This window comes from Podarcis gaigeae, assembly GCF_964106915.1.
Source record: "Podarcis gaigeae genome assembly, chromosome: 1".
Lineage (NCBI taxonomy): Eukaryota > Metazoa > Chordata > Lepidosauria > Squamata > Lacertidae > Podarcis > Podarcis gaigeae.
This window is the reverse complement of record NC_139678.1, coordinates 41023330-41049649: the sequence shown is the minus strand read 5'-3', so window position 1 is coordinate 41049649 and position 26320 is coordinate 41023330. Positions and strand designations below refer to the sequence as shown.

General features: G+C 43.9%; 1 protein-coding gene across 1 annotated transcript in view; it reads right to left on the bottom strand.

Annotated features, from left to right (window-relative positions):
* RYR3 (ryanodine receptor 3) overlaps positions 1–26320 on the bottom strand; it is a 265043-nt gene that overhangs the window by 200507 nt on the left and 38216 nt on the right. The window contains exons 2-3 of the mRNA XM_083743873.1: positions 19877–19996; positions 3762–3869 (exon numbers count right to left, since the gene is read on the bottom strand). Coding sequence (XP_083599999.1) covers positions 3762–3869; positions 19877–19996 — 228 coding nt within the window. The remainder of the gene's footprint in view (positions 1–3761; positions 3870–19876; positions 19997–26320) is intronic.

Genomic DNA, 26320 nt, shown 5'->3' with positions numbered 1-26320 from the left:
GCTGGCTTGTCAGGCAGTACAGATAGGCACGAGGAAGCACATTTGGTGTTTTAATTTGTTGCAGCCCTCATGTCAAAAGACTTTAGACAATCAATTCAAGCAACATTCAGTGGCCCAGTTCGAACAGCACCATAAACCATAAACCATGGTTTAATGTAAACTATACTTCAATGTGAAATGCAAACCAGAGCAGTATCTGTGTGTATGAATGCATAAAACATTTTATCCCAGGATAGTTGCCTGTTGCCACTATTAGCTTAACCACACTGGAACAAAATGGGAACCCCATCCCAGTTGTTGTGCCAGACCTTTCCCCTTTTAATGCAGGGCGCTGTTGTTGTTGTTGTTGCTGTTGCTGCTGCTGCTGCTGCTGCTGTTGCTGCTGTTGTTGTTTAATCCTGAATTTTTTGGACTTTCCAAGGGTCAGAAAACAACACATTTAAAGGGGAAAAGGTCTGGGGCAACACTGGGATAGGAACAATGCCATGTGGATATGCCCCATTAAAGGGGAAAGATGCACATATGAAACCACATTCTGCCCTGGTAATAGAGGACTCAAGACATAATAAGGCTTGATCATGCACTGCAATTCCAGAACAACTCTCTGCACATTTCTCTGTTGCACTCAGAGAGCTACTGCCAAGCAACTGGGGTTGTTTACTCTAGTTTACTGCAGTGCCATACTCAGACTATGAGACACATCTAATGCAATATCCAGTATGTACTCATTTGACTGATAAAAGAGCATGTTTCTAGTACTCATGGACAGGCAATTAGGTGGTGTCTTTCATTCGAAAGACTCTTGGACTAAAGAGGATAAGATGGAGGCCTCCATTAGTGAAAGCACAAAATTTAGTCAGTCTCTCCTGTCATGCTCCTATCCTTACCTATATCCTTTTATTCACCCTTCCTCTTTGTTTTTAGCTTATTTGCAAGTTTTTATCATGACATGAGTGATATTGTCTCATATACAATATTAGTGTTGCTGATTGTGAATGAGTTTTTTAAATTAAAAAATTAGACTGAACTGACATATTAGTCCCAATATTGACTATATTATTAGAAATTTGTTTAATATAGTCTGTTTGTAGAAAAAATGAATGCATATCCAATAGCTTATTTACATTAAAGTAATATTCTTACATACAGGTAAATGTGGTGTTTTAATTCTCTATACAGAAACCAAAGCATAAAACTGCATACTTCTTACGTACACTTGTTTAACTGTCCAGCTATCTAACAACTCCCTGTAAAAGCAGAAAAGACAACCTCTGTAAGTCTTTCCTGTTTCTTTCCACTCCAGAGTTTATGCCTCTGTGTATTCATATATCATATATCGACCTGGCAATTTGCAGTCCTCACTACTAATCAGATGCTCTTCTAAGGTGCCCAATGTACAACTCTTTAAATCAGTTGTGATAAGAGAAAGAGCGCATTTAAATGTAAGGTATGAAAACAGAGAATGCAGGTTTTTGGGGTTTTTTTTAAATGTTCACACTTTGGTCCTATCTTGGAAAAAGAAAGAAAGATGGAATTTAACTGCTTAACCAGGAGGTTGTAATGTTCTCTGGCTTACTCCCAAGCAACTAAGAACAAAACTGAGCATGCTAATGATCCAGTGTTATCAGCTGCTGTGCTGCTCACACAGCAGCTCTCATAATGGGACAAGAGGGAACCAGCATTAGCATAAGTCACTGCTGGTCCCCATCCCTGCTGACAACACAGAACCACTGCTATTGTTATGGCATCACTTGCTTGCTGCCCTTGCTGAAGCACAAGGGAAGCTACATGGCTCTGTCAGGACCAGACAGGGTTAAGAGTTGGAAGAGTTCCTTTTGCTCCATGGAGCATTTGGGTCTCTAGGAGCTAGGATGACTCTGGTAGACATTCCTTAGGAAGTTCACAAGCGGGGTGATGGTTTCCTTGCTGGGTACTGGATACATGCCTTTGTGCCATTGTGCATAAGATGGCTAAGCAGGGGAAGGTTGCTCATTCCAGTGAAACAAAGACAACCCAGGCCCTTTGGCATGTGCCAAGCCTACATCATGGGCACTGCTTCCACACAGTGTGACCCCACAATGTATGAATAATGTGATCTTTTTGGCCTGGTGATTATACTTCCTCATAAAGGTAAAGGGACCCATGACCATTAAGTCCAGTTGCGACCGACTCTGGGGTTGCGGCGCTCATCTCGCTTTATTGGCCGAGGGAGCCGGCGTACAGCTTCCGGGTCATGTGGCCAGCACGACTAAGCTGCTTCTGGTGAAACGCACGGAAATGGCGTTTACCTTCCAGCCGGAGCGGTACCTATTTCTCTACTTGCACTTTGACGTGATTTGGAACTGCTAGGTGGGCAGGAGCAGGGACTGAGCAACAGGAGCTTACCCCGTCACGGGGATTCAAACTGCCGACCTTCTGATCGGAAAGTCCTAGGCTCTGTGGTTTAACCCACAGCACCACCCGCGTCCCCATACTTTCTCATGGCAAGGTGCAAATTGGAAGGGAAAGACCCCGTCAATCAGCCCCTCCCACTTAGTTGCATCATTCACATGTGTATCATTTACTTTACCATACCATGCTTTCCCATCCTGCTGGCTGCATGTGTGAAGGGGGTAACTTACTATGTACTAGTTTGATTCATGCCTAAAAACAGTGGTTCTCAAAGGGTGTGGCAGGAGAGTATGGCAAGTGTGGCCGGAAGATTTCAGGATAATCAAAGAAATGTTTAAACATTTCAGTACAGTATAGTACCTAAAAAAAATTTATATGCAGAATATGAATAGATATTTTTTTCAAAATGAGAGCAAGAGCACCACGTGATACTGAGGACAATATTGCTGTGAACAGGGATTCTCAACTCTGACAACCATGAACAGAAAAGAGAAAGGCTTCTTTGTGTTGATGAGTTTGTTTGTTTGTCTCAAATTAGGCCTAATATAAATGAGATCACTCAGCAAAAACAAGCTCACACCTCTAACTGGATTTGTATACATACTTATGGTACATACGTAAGAGGCTCTTTTGTAATTATATTTTGGGAATGATTCATATTCTTATGTAGCTGCATTGCTTTATACTTTCTGGATGCCCCGTGATCGCATTATGAAGCAGTTGTGTTCGATGTTATAAATCAATCGCTGCCGGGAGTTGTTTCTTTCCTCCAATGTATTTCTTATCAATTAAAAATTTGGTGTGGTGCAAGCAAATTTTTGTTCTGTAAGTCTGGCCCAAACTTCATGGGGGTGGGAACCTAGAATACTCTGACTCCAGGTCTCTTCTCATTTGAGTGCAAAGTGTTTAACAACAAAAATTTTTACTCACGTTTCTGCTCCAGTGATTCCTAATAGAAAGGTAATGCTACCCTGCACATGACCTAAATTCAAAGCAACTTGATTCTCAACACCTTGTGCTAGCTGTACCTCAAAGGATGCTCCTCAGCAGATATTTCCTTCTGGTGGTATAATAATTGGTCTCCGAAGAAGTAAGGATGGATTGGGAGGATTATTTTTATTTTTAGAAACTGCCTGGAATTTCTTAAGAAGCGGCTGACTTTTTTTTGCAAGGTGTGGGATGAGAAAATAAAAGACACCCCCCCACACACACACATAAACACACAAAAAGGAAGTTTGGCAATATCATATAATTCATTCTGAACAGTCAGTCTTTTGAAAGGTTCCTGGGTCAAGGCAGGAAGGCGAGAAGCAGTTTAATCTTGGATGACTGGCATCCCATGACACCAAAACAAACATCCTTTTACTCACCCCTTCGCTGGAATTGTCTCCTGTATTGGCAAGCATCTCTTGGAGGGCCCTGACAGATAAAGACTGCTCCAATACAAAGTTACAGATGCAAAGGTCAGGAGGGACATACTGTAAAAATAAAACAAGCAGCAAAAATCAGTGCTCTCACCCACATCAGCGTTTGCCACAATAGATCTGTGAGTCTTTAAGGTATCTCAAAACCCTTTGCTGTTTCTGCTGTGACAGCCTTGCATGGCTAGCTCCTCTGAAAAGATTGTGCAAGACTACAGATCATTAAAAAATGAACAGCACTATACACTTCAGTGGTCCCCAAACATTTTGCACATTTCTGCTCTACCCACGACATGTCCATTGCAGGTTATGTTCTCCATTTTTTAACAGTAGGTCTTAAAAGCATGGCATGTAAAGCAGGCCCAAGTGAGAAGTGTATAAATGAGGTGTAAGCCAAAGTAATGAGTGCTCACTGGAAGGACAGATCGTGAAGCTGAGGCTCCAGTACTTTGGCCACCTCATGAGAAGAGAAGACTCCCTCGAAAAGACCCTGATGTTGGGAAAGATGGAGGGCACAAGGAGAAGGGGACGTCAGAGGATGAGATGGTTGGACAGTGTTCTCAAAGCTACCAGCATGAGTTTGACCAAACTGCGGGAGGCAGTGGAAGACAGGAGTGCCTGGCGTGCTCTGCTCCATGGGGTCACAAAGAGTTGACACGACTAAACGACTGAACAACAACAAAGCCAAAGTAAAAGGGTAGAATCAAAGAATTGTAGAGTTGGAAGGGACCCTGAGGATCATCTAATCCAGCCCTCTGCCATGCAGGAATATTCAGCTGTCTCATATGGGAATCGAACCTGAAATCTTGGCAATATCAACAACACACTCTAACCAACTGAGCTTAGTTATATGTATTTTTAAGTACCAGTCCTAGACAATGTACAATAAAATCAATGAAATGTCTTTTAAATAACATTAAAACAACATAGATGACAGAACCTTGTGTGTGGGTGTGTGGGTGTATCACAGCTCAGCAAAATCTGTTTGCAGCCCAAAGCTTTAAAGGGATTCCTTCACTTGCTTGCCATAAAGGTTGGGCCAGGAATGGGAACATGTGGCCCTGCAGATGTTGTTTGTACAACAGCTCCCAACAGTTGTAACTATTGGCCCTGCTGGCTAGAGCTAATGGGACATCTGGAGAGCCACAGGTCCCCGATCTTTGATTTAGGTGATTTGGAGCGTTGCTCACAAAAGCTCATTGAAGAAGCATTCAAGATTTTGGCTGGAATGGTGCTCTACTGGTGGCTCATAGGAAAACAGGGAGCTGTATTATACAGAAGAAGATCACAGCTACATTTAGCTCAGTAGAGTCTGTGCTGATTGGCAGTGGCTCTCCAGGGCTTGAGACAGGGGGCCTCTCCCAGACCAACCTGGAGGTGCCAACAATTAAATCTAGAGCTTCTGCATGCAAAGCAATGCTCTGCCACTAAGCTAGACCCTTCCCTCAGCAAATACTTTGCTTGGGAATGCGTTGTTGTTAAAGAGCTGATGACGATACTAATGAATAAAAATATTTCTGATACTATGTCCTATTCTAGCCCTCTTGCTAATTATTTAGATTTGAGGAAATTGTTTTTTGTGGGCAGGGGTCAACTAACGTGTGTCTAGTTGTTACATACAGCAACTTTTATTTTACAAGAAAAAACAACATTTTTAATAGAGATGTACCAGTATTTTAAAGCCCATCTTGGAACTTTCTTGCAAAGAAAATTAAAAGATGTGAAGGCCTGGGGAAAAGACCATAATATTTTGTTGTTGCTGTTGTTAGGGATCCCCCCCCCAATTTTTTCCTGTGCCTTCACATTTCTAGCCACTAAGTGACTGATAAAGTTTGCTAAAAAGACGAATGCCGTGGAGAGTGTATTACAAACAATGAAGTGTTCAATGTTCCTGGCTGGTAATGGAGTTGCGTTTTTTAGACTACTACCATTGCACGTATTAATATATAAATAAAACATTTGCTCCTGTAATATATAGGCTGTCGCTGCTCATTACAGTTAAACTATTGAGCAACAAAAATGTTAAATATTCAGTGCTCGCACAGTCATTCCCTCTTGTTCAATTAACAGTGTTGCTATCTTCGAGATCAACAACACAGAACTCAGCAAAATGCCCTTTTCTCTCTTCATACATTTGGCAGAAGTGATTGCATTACACAGACCCAACAGTTACTCTGTGAAGGTCACGTTCTAAAAAACCAAAGTTTGATTTAAAATATATCAAAACATAATATTACAAAGGCCATGTCAGCAAACGTTCCCTAATTGTTAATGGGAGACAAGCAGAGGACAAAAGCTTTGAGCAACATGTCCCTATTTTTCATATCCATAGCCAAGGGATTTGCTAGGCTAATTAGGTGACATAATAGGAAAGGAAAAATTCCCTGTGGCTAATTTGATTATAGTGTCTATAACTCTAGTTCTCGTGATTCTTTAATTGTAGCCACATAGATCAAGGTCTTTTCAACCTGCACTCAATGCTGCTGACTGGCTTCCCTTTCCAACTCTATCTTTCTCTCAACCCTGTTAGTGTTGAAAACTCATCTGAATTCTCTCATTTGCGTGGACAGGCGGAGTCCCCAGATCCCGCGCGGTCCCCCCGTCATGTGGAATAACGACTCAAGACAACGTGCTATGGGATTAAATTGGCCACAACTTTATTAAATTTCAAATGTGGGTAGACCTTGGCGCAGGCATTGGGCGTTCTCCCTCCCCAGTTCCCAGCCGGGGACCTAGGGAGCATCAGGGTTATCCAGTGTGGGGGGGGATGGGCCAGCTCTGGAGAACATATGTTCAAGCAGAGATAGCCATCCCCATAACGCCGCCGCAGGGGAGAGCAATGACGACCTTTCGACGTACGGTCAAAGCCTCCCTTCAGAAAACCCCTTTAACAGGGAACCCTGGTATCGCCGCCGCAAAGAGGAAGATGGACAAAAGGATTCCGCCCAAGGCCTGATACCGCCAAAGTTGTGACATTTTGCTACGGGAAAGGCGAAACCTGCCAATGCAGGGAAATTCCTTTCCGGCCCTTTAACAGCGACCTTAACGTAGCAGCGCCCACATACCTATGAAGAAAAGTTAACTTGCAAAACCTGTGAAGAAAAGTTAACCTGCAAAATAAGACATTAACTGAGGGTGGGTAGGGTGGGAGAAGCTCTGGAGCCAAGTGAGGATTCCCAGGTAAGAGCCTCCCTCTATTGTGTGGGCAGGTAATCCCTCCCCTACCTGGCCTGGTCTCCTTGGCAATGCTTCCCCCAGGTGGGATTGGACAACTGACTTGAGGTAGGCGGAGACCTCCAGGTATCCCACCTGAGGGAAGGCAAAGCCAAGCCTATGCTGTTGGAGCTGCTCCAGATCTAGGGGCTGCACGCGTCCACGCAAAGGCCCCCCCCCCCCGTTTTAAGCGGGAAGCGGTCATTATTTCTGATATCCCATAATCAGATATTCCATAAAACCCAAAGCCAACAACAAAATAATACCGGGAAAGCTGGTTAATAGTGAAGGAATTCAAGATGTGGCAATGATCCTACATTTTCACATTAAATCAGTGGATGCTGGTCTGCTAAGACAAATGGCACACTGCCCCACCAAGCCCAGTCTGTCCTCAGCCAGTCCCCACCTGCCTGCCTTCTTACAGTCCAAGTGGTAACTCAACATAGAGAATGGAGGCAATAACAAGTACTTAGTTTGGGCCTAAGTCACTGATAGGCCAAGCCAACAAAATGCATTTCAGTAGGGACAAATGTAAGGTTCTACACTTTGGCAGGAACAACCAGCTATAGAAATATAAGATGGGGGACACCTGGCTTGCTTAGCAGTACATGTGGAAAGGATCTAGGGGTCTTAGATCACAAGCTTAAGTGTGATTGTCAAAGAGTGAGCTGGCAGTAAATCACACCGGTCAAAGTTAACCCTTTATTAGCAAAAACACGGTCTTCAGACTTGGCTGAGTGTCTGGCCTAATGAGCACAGAACTCACCCCTGGTAGGTCTTGCCCCATGAATTGGCTGCCAAGACTGGAAGTCCCCAAACCTCTCCTCTCCAGGCTTTTTCCCAAGCAAACAGAGCCTGCCACTACCCTGCCTGATTCTGGGAGAGGGGAGCTTATTGCAGCAGGACGGGGGGGGGGGGCGGGACACACCTGTGATTCTTCACCAGCCTGATTCATCTCTGCCTGTTGGCCACCCTCCTCCCACTTCCCTGCTGCAGTTTCTGCCTCTGATTCTGGACTTCACTCTGCCACAGACTCTTTCAGCTCACTAAACCCTGTTGCTTCCAACACCTCCTCTTCCCAGTCTTCTCCCTCTGACCACTCATCGTCGTCCTACTACCAATCGCCAGGCTCTGAGCCATCTTCCCTTGGTGGTTCCCCAGCTGGTTCCTCCCTGCATTCTGTCCATGACAGTGTTGTAGCAGCAAAAAAAGCTAATGCTATCTTAGGCTGCATCAACTGAAGCATAGTGTCCAGATCAAGGGAAGTAATAGTACCACTCTAGTCTGCCTTGGTGAGACCACACCTGGAGTACTGCATCTACTTCTGGGTACCATAATTTAAAAAGAATATTGACAAGCTGGAACGTGTGCAGAGGAGGGTGACCCAGATGATCAGGGGTCTAGAAACCAAGCCTTATGAGGACCAGTTGAGGGAAATGGATATGTTTAGTCTGGTAAAGAGGAGACTGAGATGAGATGAGATAAGATAGCCATCTTCAAATACCTAAAGGGCTGTCACATGGAAGATAGAGCGAGCCTGTTTTCTCCCGCTCCGGAGGGTAGGACCTGAACCAATGGATTCAAGTTACAAGAAAGGAGATTCCAACTAAACATCAGGGAGAACTTTCTGACAGTAGCTGTTCAACAGTGAAACAGACTCCCACAAGAGGTAGTGGACTCTCTTTCCTTGGAGGTTTTTAAGCAGAGGTGGGATGGCCATCATTTAGTATGGTCTAGTACAGATTGCACTGCAGAGGGTTGGACTAAATCCCCCAGGATCCCTTCCAACTCTACAATTCTATGATTGCACCTGCCTTCTACACTGCTAGTCTCAATAAGATCAGCCACCATTGTACATTATCAAGAACTTCTTGCAAGGTAGAAACACCAGAAGTCTTTTTAAGTGTGGAGGCGTTCATTGCAGTTGAATTTTGACTGACAAATTTAATCTGGTTTATGAGTACTGTATTATTCTGATCTCTCTCCACATCTATATGTTGACTTCAGCTCAGTTCATCTTGGTTTCTCCCTCCACAGCAAAACTCAGCCATTCCCAAGGCACAGAAAGAAAGCAAAGCAATGCAGTGGGTTGCTGCCTTCTAGTCTAGAAAACATTTCTCCCTATTCTTCAACAGATAAGCCTCGTGTGCAGACATTTTGCCTGGTCGTCTGTGGCAGGGAGGGATACTCTTGTGGGGGGATGCTCTGTCCCTCCAGACCTGTTGGGGGCAGGGGGCTCTTGCCACATCTGCCTACCCTCTGTTGGGACTCTGGAGCAGGTATAGGGTTATTCTTCTGTCATGCTTCAACTACTACTTCTGAATAATATGAACATAATTCCTAGCAAATGGTTTAAAGCATTGTAATATGCAATAAGGTTAGAGTTGTTTATCTAACAATCTCAAATGCCTTAAAAATAATCATTGACTTGGTTTTGTAAAGCTGTTGGGCACAATAGACTAAATCAGATGAGAATCTGTTTCATTTAGGCACTTCAATAAGCAAAGATAATGAGATAGTAAGTGGATAATGTTAATTAGCCACCCAGGGTCCTCAATGCAAAACTCTTACATACTGTTGTGAAATAACTTCCAAGTAATTTTGCCCTTTTAAAATGTTATCACCAATTTGGGGAATGATCATTTAAAGTATTATCAAATCAATGTCCACATTTCATTGTGGATTTTTGAGCCTTTAATTTCTCAGCTTTATATCAGCTTCTCTCATTTATTTACCAGCAGCAGCCTGCCAAAGTCACCACTTTTCAGGAAGACATAGTCCACAGTACAGGAACATCCAAAAATACCTGTCTTAACAATGCAGAGGTAGCTATTAAGATTGCTGTAGTGTTCTTACATCACTACTGTAAATTCTCTCTAGTTCATTTAATAATTATAGTTATTCCTAGGAATACTTGATGCTACTAAAAGACTATTCATCTATAAGACACCCAGGGAAAGAGGCCTAAAGCAGCTGCAATGCTTGAGTTTAATTCTAGGATGGAGAAATGGAAATAAAGCTGATAAAAACAGGCTGAATCAGATTAAGGCTGCAATCCTGGGCACAATTAACTGGGAGTAAGACCAATTTAACTCACATTTACTTCTAAGTAAACATGCATAGTTGAGGTTGCAAAAATATAATCAATGGTGGTAGGAAAGGTCTGTACTAGATACCCCTAACACAGACTTGCTCACTCTCTAAGTTTCATTTGAGAAGTGACAAAATCATTGTGTAAAAACTAAGACTGGGAAAACCAAGGTTCAAGCCTCACACAATCATGACCTGGGTGCCCATAGGTAAGTCACTCTTACTCAGCTTAACTTATTTCACAGGAGTGTTGCAAGGATATTATAGAGATGGGAGAACTATGTCTTGACCCCCTTGGTCAGTGTGGTGTGGTGTAGTGGTTAAGAGCGGTGGACTCGTAATCTGGTAAACTGGGTTCACGTCTCCGCTCCTTCACATGCAGCTGCTGGGTGACCTTGGGCTAGTCACACTTCTTGAAGTCTCTCAGCCTCACTCACTTCACAGAGTATTTGTTGTGGGGGAGGAAGGGAAAGGAGATTGTTAGCTGCTTTGAGACTCCAGTAGTGATAAAGCGGGATATCATATCCAAACTACTACTCCTCCTCCTCTTGTTCTTCTTCTTCTTCTTCTTCTTCTTGGAAAAAAGTCAGGATGCAAATGCAATTTTTTTAAAAAATGTTTCTATAGCAAGTGTTCCTCTTCAGGGTTCCAGCCAGCAAGCTCTTCCTCTTCCTCTTCCAGGATATTCTGTTCCATTTCTTCCCCCCTCCCTTCCCCTCTCCCAGTATCTCCCAACTAGCCAGTTATTCAGCATTCTGCAGCAGTTGAGCTTGCTCAGTCTTCGTCAGACCGTTGGGGTGAAGGTAGTGAACCCTGGGTGTCTCGCACAACTCAGAGACTGCGATGGCATGCAACAATATATTTCGGTAGCGAGGGTGGACTCCTACCTCAGAGAGGAGTTCAGCAATGGAGGAAGCTCCCCACAGAGGATGTAGAATCTCCTTTGTAGAAAAAGTTTCAAAGAACGTCACACAGGCACATCTTAGAAATATTTTAGGTATAATAATTTTGTCATGGCTTTTAGCGGCAGACTACTAAATACTGCATCAAATTTGCCTTCCAGATTACATTTCTGTGCCCTGGTCATGCAGGTTCCAGTGTTGAAAAGAGTCACATCTGGCAATTGCCGCAGGCAACAAATCTTGCTTCAGAAATACATTGGAAGGCCAGTTCTTGTTATTAGTGTGGTAAATAGTGCAGTTGTATTATACTACTGAAATACTGGGCAGCCACCAAGCTGCAGAGCCCAATAGAGCAATGAAGAAAATGGTTTACATTCATCAACTAGTGAAATGTAGAACACATTCTAATTGCAGCGATATAGTTCTCCCATTAATCTTCATAGATAGGTGAGGCAACAAAGTAACCCAGACAGAACAAAATGCAGCATTACAGCTGTTTTACTGAAAGTCAGCTTCTGGCATATTAGAAGTTTGAAGACCATAAAAATTATATTCACATCTTCGCTTCTATCAATCTAATGAACACTAAGAACAAAACAGCAGCTGTACTTTACAGGTTCAGAAAATGGGGCAATGAGCACCGTTGCAAAGTACCATGAATGCATAGTAATTATTCTTTAAAACCACCAGGGAAATTTCTTCAGGTTGTGAACAAACAAGATAGAAGACAGTACGTTTGGCAGATTAATTAATTATATGCTATCCACGTAAAGAGCAGAAGGACTACAGCTCCAGCTCCAAAAGTACAGGCAAAATTGAGCTAAGCTCTTTCCATCCCACTAATTTTAGTAAGAACGAGTTAAGTGTGTGCACCCATAACTTTGTCATAGAAATCAACGTGACTTTAAAGGGCTTTGATCAGTCTCTGTTATGGCCATTAAAATTAGCAAGAACTGCTAAAAATGAATAAGCAGCTACTGTGTGCAGATAATGCTTGATTTGATTGAAGCCATTAGTGTATTAGAAAACTTCAGCAATATGAGCACAATTTTACTAAGTTGTGATTTCTGCTTATTATCTTAATTAGAATTTCATTTGCATTTTCTCTCGGATTCTCAGGCTGTAATAAGGAGAGACAAAGTTTTCTCAGGCATTTGAAGACACAAGACAAGTATGCACCATGCTGGCAGATTCTATTTTAGTTATAAAATTATTTTCTTTATCTCATTCTCACACCTTGAGGCCTAGGTTGGGTAAAGGCACAGTATTTTTTATGTATAAACAGGCAATGAAACAATTACAGACTGTAGATTTGGGTCACAGGAAGTCACACCCTTTTTCTCTTCAAGTCTGTTATATAACTTACATACTTATTACTAACCATTTCCAGCGGAGTGTAAAAAGGCTACAATCATGGAACTCCATGAAACTTACTTCTAAGTAAATCTGTGTAGGTTTATGCAGGAGTTCTCCAAACCAACCCTATCTTCCTCAATACAAAACACAAAAATACATTGTCCTATGTGATAAATTAACAAGTATACCGCAATATATTTTAAAAATTGTTGTAGATCAGCACAATGACAATTCCATCTTTCTCAGCATAGGCTATGTAGGAGGGTTTGTTACTCTAGCCCTGTGACTACAGTCTGTGCGGCGGCGGTGGTGGTGGCAGAGCCGTCCTTCCCATTGGGTTTACTGGCACATTGCGTCAGGGCGCCAGCCTCTCAGGGGTGCCCCAGTGAGTGGGGGAGCTGCGTGGCTTTGCCGGTGGCCTCCCCTTTCCCTCCTGCACACCCGCCAGCTGCGCCCCATCAACCATATGGCTGGCAGACATGCAGCTTCCTTCCCAAGCCCCGCAGGAGGAGAGCGGTCGACAACTCTGGGAAACGGGGAGTGGGGCACCGGAGGGATCTTTGCAACACAGGGCCGGATATGCTTAAGACGGCCCTGGGTGGTGGTGGGGAATGGAAAAAAGGAGAGCGGCATTATAGTGAAATGCTGCTGAAGTGGTTAGGCTTTTTGATTCTGCTTGGCAAATAAATCATTACTACTTGGTCACTGCCACCACAGCTATACATGGCACCCCTAGGGGTTAGGTTCTTATAAAGACATGGGATTCAGGAAACAGACCTGCTAACAGATAGATTTTAGATTTTCAAAGACAGGGGAACCAACAATTTGTATTGTTGCAAGCCAACACTCAGGTTGGTCAGTTGCTCCCTCACCTGGAGAAGCTTCCTGTTCAGACTGCGGTTTCTCTTTGGAGTAGCTGCAATTACAGGCATCTGGCTCCTGATTCTTGACCCCCAGCTCCTGATTCACAGCTATTTATGGCTCATCTCGGACACAATGGGAGTTGGAGATGTTGTGTAGTCAATTCCCTATGTGCCCCCGACCCAGAAGCAATGGTAGTGCTGGCCCCCAGGAGAGTGTTGGTGGATGCCCCTGCCTCCTGTGATCTACAATAAATTATGGCTGGAGCAAGTAGATGTTAGAAACTCGCCACCTGGATGCCAATCACAGAAGGGAGTCCAACTCTCATACATCCAGCTGCTAGTCACCTACTCTTGAATAATCATGATAAAAAAATCAAGCGATATGCATGCATATGTAAACCAATCTTCAGTCTAGTTGATGCTGCAGGAATTTTGTACAATGCTAAGGCTAAGCCCATAGGCCTTTCAATGTCCAGCATTTATAAAACGGTTAGTGGTTACACAGACCTCACAATTCTCTAAGCTAGCAGAACAGTGCAATTAATTATTAAAATTCATTTCGGTCATGCAAAATGCAAGCATAAATCTGTCATTTGGGAATAGGTGGTTATGCCACAGTCTGTCACTTTCTTTTGATGTAGCTTTCTTTTCTCATGCAGGCGGAGCAGCGACTCTTATTTTAATAATGAGTCACAGTTGCCAACTTCTTAATGGCAATTTCTATTTAAATAATGTGAAATTTTCCATTCCATCAGGTAGGGGAACAAGGGTGAACAGCTGGATGGGAGTTACATCATGACAGAGTAACAGAGGCTGCCTAGGTCTTTTCCTGCCCTACGGTCATGACAGCAACTCTGAGGTACAGGAACCTGCCTTTGTGGGTCCCATGTTCCTTAACTCTGTTCAGAGAGTGATGTAAGGAAGAGAAATCTACGGGTTGTTCTGGAAAAGTAGATTGGATTTCTAAATTATTAATTATTAATTATTATTATTATTAATTATTATTAATCAATAGATCAAACCCTATCAATTTTTAAGGAAATCAGCCCTGAGAGCTCACTGGAAGGACAGATTGTGAAGCTGAGGCTCCAATACTTTGGCCACCTCATGAGAAGAGAAGATTCCCTGGAGAAGACCCTGATGTTGGGAAAGATGGAGGGCACAAGGAGAAGGGGACGACAGAGGACGAGATGGTTGGACAGTGTTCTTGAAGCTACCAACCTGAGTTTGACCAAACTGCGGGAGGCAGTGGAAGACAAGAGTGCCTGGCGTGCTCTGGTACATGGGGTCACGAAGAATCGGACACGACTAAACAACAACATTAGTATTAAATTATTATTATTATTATTAGTAGTAGTAGTAGTAGTAGTAGTAACTGAACACAAACCCCAGGCTTTTGGAGTTCTCACAAGAAAAGCCCTCTTGGATCAGAACAAAGCCCTATCTAGTCCAGCATTCTCTTTTGACAAAAACCAACCAGATGACTGTGAGAAACTCAAAAGCAGAACTTAAGCACAATAGCCCTTTCCTGCACATGCTCTTCAGTGGTTGGCATTCAGAGGCTTACAGTCTCAAATACTGAGGGTAATATACAGCCATCATGACTAGTGGCCATTGGTCATCTTATACTCTATCAATTTTCTTATCCCATTTCTAAAGCCTTCCAAGATGGTGGTCATCACCACATCTGGTGGTAGCAAATTCCACGTTAAGTATGTGCTGTGTGCCTCTTTTCCCTGTAATGAAACTGCCACTATTGGGCTTCATTGGATGGTCCCTGGATCCAGTATTAGTAGACAGGGACAACATTCACCTTCTCTATACCATGCTTTATTATGAAAAGCTCTATCATGTCCCCCTTTACTTCTGTCATGTTACCTTTCCTCTTAGTTGAGTTACTCCAGCTCAAAAGATAATTTTGAAGCCATTAAACATCCTATTTTGCAGTAGGACACCACTCACCCAAGGCCTCTTAAGCCTCCATAAACCTTACCTGAGAGAAGAGGCCTCCCAAAAACATTAAAGTGCAAGGTGCCTTAAAGATCCTTCCAGCTCCCATGTGAAGGACAGAGCCTACGCAATTATCTGATCTGCTCCAGTACTTAAGATCTTACTTAGATAGGCTCTGACTCCTGTCAGAAACATGGCTTTGGTCCCCACTTGGTCTCTAGATCACCACTGTTCTCTGCTATTGGTTATTTCTTGGGTTATTTCTACCCTGGGCCCTTGCTCAGCATCTCTTTGAGCCTCAGCTGAACTGGTGCAAGAAAACCAAGGTTCTTAAAGGCACAGAAGCTCCATATCTTTATGAGTTCATATCCTATCACCCCAAAGCATCTAACAAAATCCTTATATTCTATATACCAGTCTTATCCTAACCTGGTTCCCTCCATATGTTTTGGACTACAACTCTCATCATTCCTGGCTACCAATGATCATGCTGGCTGCTGGTGATAGGAGATGCAGTCCAAAACATCTGGTGGGCATCAGGTCGCAGAAGACTGCTATATGCCAAAAACCTTCAGGGCAGTCTTGCAACTAATCACCGAGTCAGTAGATAGTCACTACTTGCTCTAGTTGCCCATCTGTTCATTCCTCTGCCTTGCTCTTCCCTCAACCTGCTTCCACTTCCACCTCCCTTGGCTTAAGTAGGCTCATAGGTGCAGCTGGGAATTGAATGATTTTGGTATCCTCATTCTTCCCTGCCTCCCCTTTCTAGAGCCTGCACTATAGCATTTCCATTAATTCACTCATGCCTTTTTTTGTTCTTGTTGCAGATTTTCCTCATCCCCCTCATCTTCTCAGTTTCTCATCCACTGTCTTAGACACATTCAATTAGCTTGCTGCTGCATTACTTATTCACTGAGTCAGCCTTCACTAAAGCTACACTTTATGTCAATGACTAAAAGGAGATGGTGTCTCTGGCAGAAGCAGTTCAGCAGACAAGAAAGCGAAATGCCAAAGCAATAGAAAGTTTGTTAGCAAACTTCTATCAATAACATGTTTAAGGCAAATATTTATGAAACAGAATACTTCAGTAAATAATAAAAAAAGAGATCCATTGGATAGATCATCGTGTTCAGCCCTGCCCAGATCTGGAATTTATCTGAGGAGTAACAGGAATAATCCCTCAACAAAATTTCTGCACTGCACTGACTCTGAAAAGCTATTGGACCCAGGCATCCCTGTCCCAAGAAAGCTGGAGTAACTGAACTTGAGAAGGGGTTAATTTCCTTCAGGAGCATAAATCACCCCATGGATGAATTAATCACAGGTGCATGGTCAGCCAAGCCAGTTACTATGGTAACAGCCCAGTGTCCTGATTATATTTGGGATTAATGCATGTCAGTTCAGTAGTTTGTTAGTCTGTAGTTAATCTGTCTGTTGGTTAGTCAATTAGCCTGACAGGGTTACTTGTGCAGTGTTACATCTTGACTAGCTGAACTTATTTAGAGCAACAGAGATATTTTGTATATATCTGTATCTGTAGCTGTATATCTATTCCCAGAACTGCTTTACTGAGCCTTAACTTCTGCAACAGTAAACTAGCTGCTGACTGGTAGTGGGAACAACTGCCACTGTGTGGGTATCTCACCTGAGATTCCAAACAGCTTAAGGAGAAAACTACCAGAGCCCAGCAAGCGGTAAATTGGCAGCTGTCTGGATGGGCACAAGCAGAGACACAGGCTGAAATTGAAGCAGTAAGTTTTCCTTGATGGATTCCAGAGAGGTGAGCGGCTGTGATGTGTCTGCAGAGCTAATGCAGGATGGTGCAGAGTATCACAACTAGGCTGTGGTTGGAACAGCTGTCAGAAAGGAATTACTCAAATTGGAGCTTCAAGATGCAGATGTTGCTCAAAAGAGAAGGATTGTAGATAGCGATTGATAAGAATTACCCCCTTCTCTTAAGGGCAACTGGACTCTAAAAGGAGAGAAGGTGCAAGCCACTATCACACTGGGAGTGGAAGTCAATTGGCAGTAATTAGAGGCTCAGACAGTGCGAAGGCAATATGGACAGCTTTGCATAACTTTTACCTCCATGCAACGGCTGGCAGCAAGGTGTACTTGACATGGAAGTTGTACAGGGCAAGCCTAAATCCTGGAGATTCTCTGCCATTGCATCTTCAAAGAATTGGAGGTCTCTTCAGTGAGCTGAGTCAGTGGGGAATGGAATTTAACCCTGTGGCAAAACGTTGTATTATTCTGTCATTGCTAAGTAACAGTTGTGATGGGACAATTGAAGCCATCCTAGAGGATCAACTGTTTGTGGAATCTGTGACCAACAGACTACTTGTGGAGTGGGAGAAAAGGCAGAACTGGAAATACATTTCTTCCCAGAGGATGCTGCCAGAATCTACAGGGAACGTGACAGCAGAGCCAGGTTCCAGAGCTCTACATGTCCACAGGTGCTTCAACTGTGGATGGGAGACACATCTGAAACGCAACTCTCCAGGAGTGAAGAAGGGACAGGGGCAAAAGACACAAGCTGAAGGCATTCAAAACAGGAAGCAGTTTCAGCATACAACATGTAAGCAGGTGATGATTGCAAAAGTAAGCAATAGCAGCCAGGAGCGGGATTATAGATAGCAGAGTGATGTAACACATGTGTTTTGATAAGAATATGTTTCTGTCCATGTCCAAGACTAAAAGGGAGGCAGTATCTCTAGCTGGCAGCACGAAACAGCAAATTCAGGCTAAAGGCCCAGTTCATTTGGAAAGCTTGGGTAAAACTGTAAAAGCACTGTTTGTACCAAAACTAGACAGTAACCTGCTATTTGTAGCTAAGTTGACAGAGCAAGTCATGTTTACTGGTGGAAAATTTGGTTTTATTTTATTTATATTTTTTACAGAAGGGGTGCTGTGTACTACCGGAAGTTTAAGTGGGGGGAGGGGTGTTACTGGTTTGTTTTGGGTCTTCTTTTTGTTATGTTTATGTGTTTTTTATCTTGTATTTTTAGATTGTGAAGCACCTTGAGATCTACAGATGAAGGGCTATATACAATTATTGTTATTACTAGATTTCAATATGCCTAAGTGTCTGGAATGGGACGCGGGTGGCGCTGTGGGTAAAACCTCAGCGCCTAAGACTTGCCGATCGCATGGTCGGTGGTTTGAATCCCCGTGGCGAGGTGCGCTCCTGTCGTTCGGTCCCAGCGGCTGCCAACCTAGCAGTTTGAAAGCACCCCCGGGTGCAAGTAGATAAATAGGGACCTCTTACCAGAGGGAAGGTAAACGGCGTTCCGTGTGCTGCGCTGGCTCGCCAGATGCAGCTTGTCACGCTGGCCACGTGACCCGGAGTGAGATGAGCGCACAACCCTAGCATCGGACACGACTGGCCCGTACGGGCAGGGGTACCTTTACCTTTACCTTTAAAGTGTCTGGAACTGCCACATGTGCACAGACCAGAATATCATAAACTCCCACTCATACACAAAGAATGCATACACTTGTATCATAGAAGATCTGGGCATGCAAACTTTAAATCAATTGCATAAATGTTAGCTTTATGGTGATTGGTAGTGGAAGCAACTTCTACTGTGTGTGTATCAAACCTGAGATTCCTCATACCCCACAAGTGCTGCCTGGTTTCCTGGCCAGCTCTCAGACCCTTCTTTGGTCACAGGGCAGAGGAGACAGCAAGCCAAGCAGGAGGTTCAAGACTGTGGTCAAATGTCTATCTAGCTGTTTCCTGTGTTGGCAGGGGGCGTTCCAGCCCCTGCCCAGCTGGCCTGGTTGCTGCGCCATGCCCCCAGGTAGCCAACCAATCAGGTGGAGACTTGGGGGAGGGGTTTAGCCGCTCAAATGCAGCCGCGGCAGCACTTCCCTTTCATTCTGCTGCTGGTTTTTGTCAGATCACCCACCCTCCCTTTAGTTCATTGCTTAGTTCTTGACATTGCTATGGACCTGTGGTTGGTCGCCTTGGTTGTCCAAGGGGCCTGGTAGGAATTTTTATCCATCTGGCAAATTGGCACCAGCCTCTTGGTTTTTCACCTACCTCGTAGCAAATTGTCACAACTTTTACGTGTTGGTGGTTAGGCATTGGAATATGTTTGTGTATTGGAGAGCAGGGCGTGGCCATCGCCTACCCCTCCACTTTATGGGTATTTTAGTAAAGGAATCTGGCGGTCGTGGATCCTGTCCGACGCCCTTGCTGGTGGCTAGGGCCATGGCACAACCCCCAGTGACATCAGGGGGAGCATTCAGTTGTATTTGAATCAACAGGCTCCTCCCACTGGTGGTTAACCCTTGTTAGACTCACCCCTCCCTGAGGGGGTGGAGTCACGCTCTGTTGTTTTATCCAATGCCTAGGCCAATACCTCTCACATGCTGTAATCAATAAAGTTGTGGCCTTTTTTAGCCCATTAACCTAATATACTGTGTCAATGTGTCTTTCTTATCCCCAAGCTGGTGGCGGGTCCTTGAATCACAAAGTAGTTGGCAGCAAACGCCTTAACTTGAGAATATATACGATTCAGCAAAACTTGGTGAATTAGCAAATTTTGCATTCTATATATACAGTATATCATCTATTATAGGAAGCACAATTAAATTTCTTAATAGCATTTGTAAATTAATGACCATCAATTACACTAACTTTAAAAAAACACACAAAAAACACCCTTGCAGAAGGGAGCCTTACTTTTGCTTCTGAAGTTGGTTCCAAAAAGCACAAGCGGTTCCCAAGCCCCTCAGCTGCCAGGCAGAACTTGCGCTGCTCTTTGTGGATGTTGGCAACGCACTGAAGCACTACTTCATCATCCTGTCAGGGAACATGAGAGCCATGTGAGAAAATACAAAATACCTGCAAGGTTTAGCTCAGTGATAGATTGGCTACATTTCTGTGAGTCTCAGAACAACACATTTGTTTAAAAATGGTAACATGCATACATTTTTCATTTAGAAGATTAGAACAGGGTGGGCAACCCACGGCCCTTAGGCCCACAGCTGAATTTCAAAAACCTTCTGCAAGTGACCAGTTCGGACCACTGGTAATAGCAATCTGTCTCTCTCCTGGCTGCCAGCTGGCAAGGGAGGAAAGAGAGAGAGCAGGATCAGAGGGGCAATGTGGTGCCACCATCCTCCCCAACAGTGGCATCACTGCCACCGACTGGGATGGGACAGGGCAGCAGCGAAGTCAGGGCTCTGTGGGTGCACTGGGTGGGCTTTGACAGAGTGTTAAAGCAATAGCAACATCACAGTTGAGATAAGCAATAGCAATATCACGGTTGAGAGGGCAGTGCCTTGGTACCACGCCATGCACTGTCCACTCCTGGGAAGAAGAAGAAAAGGGGGTGTCAGAGAGAGAGAAATGGGTGGCGTCACCCTCTTTTGGCTCTGGTTCCATCCACTACTGTCTTAAGCTCCACTCATGAGAGCCAGTGTGGTGTAGTGGTTAAGAGCGATAGACTCGTAATCTGGTGAACCGGGTTCGCTTCCCCGCTCCTCCACATGCAGCTGCTGGGTGACCTTGGGCCAGTCACACTTCTCTGAAGTCTCTCAGCCTCACTCACCTCACAGAGTGTTTGTTGTGGGGGAGGAAGGGAAAGGGGATTGTTGGCCGCTTTGAGACTCCTTCGGGGAGTGATAAAGCGGGATATCACATCCAAACTCTTCTTCTTATCTTCTTCATACAATGAAGGGTAAGTCTAGATTAATGAACCCCTTCACATGTTTCCTCTCCAGAGTTGCCTCAAACCATGGCTTAGAATCTCACTTTCCCTGAACCCTCCCACACTTTCCATTTTTAGCAAACCATAATTTGCTGCTACTTGTCAGCCAGCAAAATATACTGTCCAAGCTCCTGATGAGTCACTGCCACCTCCAGAGTTGCCTCACCACTTGGGTTGCCCTCCCCAGCTGCCACTGAGACTCTCTGCGCTGCCAGGAGGTCAGGAAGAGGAGGAGCCAGGATCCCAGCTTTCTCTTCCAAAGTGGCTAAAGTTGAGCCTCAACAGAGAGAGCCCCCTTCCCCAATCTCAGTTCCCACCCTTAAGCCCACCCCACCCCCAATTTCTTCCTCCTCATCTATCACGGCTTGCCAACCCAAGTCCAAGCCCAATAGCTTTGCAGGGCTCATGACAATTAGACATGGGGAACCTTATCATAGTACTTTCATTACTTTTGTTATTTCAAAATCCCCAATCCAGGTCTTCCCTGTGTTTCAGTAGAGCCAAGAAGCATCAAGCTAAAAGTCTATTGGGATCGTTTGTTAATCAAGTGTAGTTCTCCTGAAAGCTACACAGATAGGAAAGAGTTTTTAAAAATGCTATTGTTTGCATACCTCTTTCAGAATATTTTCCATAGAAATACATTTTTTAAATAATACAGCCTTGCCATTTATCTGTATGTTGTGCAAATGGACATTTATTCATAGCACACTTGTAAACTCAAAAGCTGATGGCAAAGAGAGCAGATAGCATGTTAGCTGAAATGTTTTCTTTGACAAGGGTAATAGCATTACACCTTCTGAAGTGTAGTAATCCATGAGGATCATGCGCTAACAGAAATGTTTGCTCTTGTTTGAATCGCTGATTGAAGGCTCTAAGTAGGGAAAGCTACAGGGTATATTTGAAACAGTATGAAATATTTTTTTTCAAAATGTGTCACCTGCCCATTCAAAAGCCCCCCTCACCCCAGTTTCCCAACCTAAAATACAGTATAACCAAGTTGGCTCAAAATTAAGTGACACATAGTTAATGTCACTTGTTTAGGCACCAGCAGTGTCAAGTTGCGGCCAACATTGGAGGGCCCGTCACACATGCATATCATCACATGTGTGACCCCCCCCCACCACCTGGCCAGGCCGATTCAGCCCACCATCCTGCACCCACCCACCACCAGCTGCATTACCTTTTTGAAAGGGATGCACGGGGCAAAGATGCTTCGCTCTGGCACATCCCTGGCACCTGTCAAAAGGACATGGCAGGACCAAGCATCTTCGTCCTGGAGCTTCCTTTTCAGAATCTCCATGGAAATTTGAGAGGTCCCGGCCCCCTTCTTGAATATATGGGGTGTGGCTGGCCCCCACCGCCCCTTGTAAATGGCACCCTAGTAGGCACACCAATGGAGTCAAGTTACTGCTCCCACTGGTTTGTCACTCAGCTCCCCCCACTAGGCTTGAGCCTCCCTTCCAAGCAGCAATAGCAATGCCACCCCACTCAGCAAGCTGTGTCAAAAGAAAAAGGGTGAAGGAGCTATCAGAAGGAGACAGGCTATTTGAAAGAAGTCTGAAATGTACCAGTGAGTGTTAGAAAAAAATGTCCCTCTCTGGTTTCTGGTTGACTGAAACATTAAGCAGCCCCAGAAGTCTCCTGGGACAAACCTTTCAACCCACACAGCCATTCTCCTCCCCAGGTAGACCGGGAGACCTCTGCAAGAACCAAGGCAGCATGCATTGTTCATTAATATTTGTTTCTAGTTCACATTTGAAGGACAAATTGTGCACTTCCATTGCTGAAAGGCTCTTTAATCCTGTGCGGTCCTCCATGAGTGGAAGAGGGAGGAGGCAATTTTCTTTTTAAAACTGATTTATAAATTTCCCAGAATTTTAATACATACAAACTGTAGGTGATAAGAAAAGAATGGTAAGTCTACGGGAATAAGACAGACAAAGGGAGGAGGCCATTTTCATTTATTCCTCCTTCCTAGGGTTGCCATATTTCAAACAGTGAAATCCGGACAGAAAAATTGCTTTTTAGTTTTGCCCAAAGTTGTTGAGCTTTTTGACAAATTCGCAAAAAAAAGAGCTATCCCTTAGACATTCACTTCTTTTAGGCAAATACATGTGAATGAGATTTTAGCAATGAAAAATTTGTGACCGTATGAAGTTAAGAAAGCTTTTGTACTTAAAAAAAACCAATCTTCCCCATCTTGAAATATAACCAAGTCAGCTCAAAATTAAGTGACACACACTCTTTCTATATAAAGAACATTATTGATTTAGAAAGTCCCATTTTCTCCTGCAGCTGCAAGTAATTGTTGTTTCAATCTATTCAATAAAGGAGAAGTAATGCTGCAATCTAAGTAACAATATATACCAGGAGACAGCCAACAAAGCATCAAATCAAAACAGATGGCCTGAACAATAGAACACCTGAGAAGACTTCCCCCCCAGTCTACATTTCTTTCTGATTAGGTTCATTTAAGTAGTTTTCTTACAGTATCTCATGTCTATGCCATCCCCTCTCTTAAAAACTCAAGGTATGTAGTGCTAATGGTCACCCCTCTGAAAAGCTGAGAAAGCCTCTCCTCTTAATGGAGGGGAGCTGTTGTGAGCGGGAACCGCTTCCCGCGCTCGCGGGGGGGGGGGGTAACCAAACCCCCTGCATCATTGAGCCCTGTGCCTGCGTCACGCCTCCCAGCCGGCCAATCCGGCTAGGTGGGTGGGGCGTGGTTTTGCAGTTTAAAATGGCCACAGGCTCACGGGCGCCTCCTTCTTGTTCCTGGCTTCCTCAGATCGCCTGCCCGCCCTCCCTCTAGGTTTTGCTCCTGACCTTGCTATGGACTTCGGTTGGCTTGGTTGTCCAAGGGGCCTGGTAGGAATTTTTCCACTTAGCAGATTGGCACCAGCCACTTGCTTTTTCGCCTACCTCGTAGCAAATCGTCACAACTTGGTAAGGTTTGGCGGTTAGGCAATGGAAAATGTGTTGTGTGTCGGAGGGGAAGTTGTGGCCATCACCTACCCCTCCCCTTGAAGGGTACAGTGGTACCTCGGGTTAAGTACTTAATTCGTTCCGGAGGTCTGTACTTATCCTGAAACTGTTCTTAACCTGAAGCACCACTTTAGCTAATGGGTCCTCCTGCTGCTGTTGCGTTGCCAGAGCACGATTTCTGTTCTCATCCTGAAGCAAAGTTCTTAACCTGAAGCACTATTTCTGGGTTAGTAGAGTCTGTAACCTGAAGCGTATGTAACCTGAAGCGTATGTAATCCGAGGTACCACTGTATTCCCTTGAAGGATTCCTGCGGTCGTGGTTCCTGTCCAATGCCCTGGTGGTGTCTAGGGCCATAGCAGGACCCCCGGTGACTCTAGGGGAAAGCTTCCAGTTGATTTGCATCAACAAGCTCCCCCTACAGGTTGTTAACCCTTGTGTGACTCCCGGCAGAGCAGGCAGGAGTCAATTATAGTCTGTTCGATCCAATGCCTAAGCCAATACCACTCACATTCTGTAACCAATAAAGTTGGGGCCTTTTTTAGCCCATTAACCTAAATACTTGTGTCCATGTGTCTTATTTTATCTCCAAGCGGAGGCAGGGCCTCGACTCACAACTATGTCAGGCTTGAAGAAAAGTTATGATGCTGTGGTCACTGATAGTTTCATATGTTTGTCAATGCAACCCTTTACAAAACCAGTTCAGTGCCTGTAGGATTACAGGCTGTGTCTCTCATATTCTCATCTGAAGTAAGTTCCTGTGGACAATCAACAACATTCTACGAATTCTATTTATCTTTAAAAACATGAAAATGAGTGGAAAATGTAAACACTGTTCCAATGAATATCACTAACCAAACATCTTGCCCATGAATACACAAACTCACTACTGCATTGCAGTAACTCGAAACTGTCAGCTGGCAAAAGATAGTGCTTGCTGTGTATTTGTATATTATAGACAATACTGTGTAACCTCAAAATTATCGGGGGGAAATATTATAGGTTATACAACTTTTTGCAATGTCAAGAAAAAATTATTTCACAGCCAGATTGTTTCAGAGAGTATTTCAGTTTTTTATGTTTTCTATCTTGCTACAAATTCTCTGATAGTAAAAAAAAGTGAGAGTCATTGTCACAGTAAGTGTACATGCACAACTCTCAAGTCACCAATTGGAGGCAAATCTTACTCTTACCATAATTTAGCAATGCTAGTAGATCACTAACCTCCCACACTCAATGCCTAATTTGCCCATTTCCTCATCCAACTAATGGTATATAAATAAATGAAGTTGGCAAAATGCTATCGGTATTATAAACACTAATAATATTGATGCATGGCATCTGATTGTACTGTTTAGCAGGGATTTTTTTTCAGTTGGAACTCAGTGCTGGCAACTCTCAGGTGGCTTTCATTGCCATTGTAAGAGAACAAGGGAGACAGCGTTCATGGTGAGTTCTGACATCTCTTTTTCTAGAAAAATAGCACTGTTGTTAAGTACTGTGTGCACAATGGGTATCAATGGGGAGGGTGGGATAAAAATAAATACTGTGTGAAAGTACACACAAATGTTTTTGTATGTTACGTTTTCCAAAACAAATATTTGAAATCCATCATCAACATATCTGAGACAGATTACACTTAATTATAGTAACCCTATAGAAGTAAAACAAATATGTTCCTTATATCCATGTACATAAAACTTGTCTCATATTCAAGGAATAAAAAGTAAAGGGACCCCTGACAGTTAAGTCCAGTCGCGGATAGCTCTGGGGTTGGGGCACTCATCTTGCTTTACTGGCCGAGGGAGCCGGTGTTTGTCCACAGACAGTTTGTCCATGTGGCCAGCATGACTAAGCTGCTTCTGGCAAACCAGAGCAGCACACAGAAATGCCATTTACCTCCCCACCAGAGTGGTACCTATTTATCTACTTGCAATTTGACATGCCTTCAAACTGTTAGGTTAGCAGGAGCAGGGACCGAACAACGGGAGCTCACCCCGGAGCAGGGATTCGAACTGCCGACCTTCCAATTGGCAAGCTCAGTGGTTTAGATCACAGCACCACCCGCGTCCCTATTCAAGGAATATAAATGTTATAAAGCTTGCAGCATGGGGTAACATTCAGTGACGGGTTCTAAAGACAGGAACTAATTTTTAGAACTGCAGTCTTCAAACCACAGTCCAACATAGTCCCAATTTCACTGATATTTTGAAGCAAGCTTAATAAATTATATTGACATACAGAGAGGCACAGAATTAAACAAACTAGTCAGAGATTTTTTTCCACTCCACATGACATCCCGTTTCTCTCTCTGTGGGTGATAAATGACTTAGCTCCAGACCAATTTCACACCCTTTGGCATTAGGCTAACATCATATAAGATGCTGTGACCCCAATATCCTTGGGTTTTGCAACATTAAAGAAGGAAATTGGC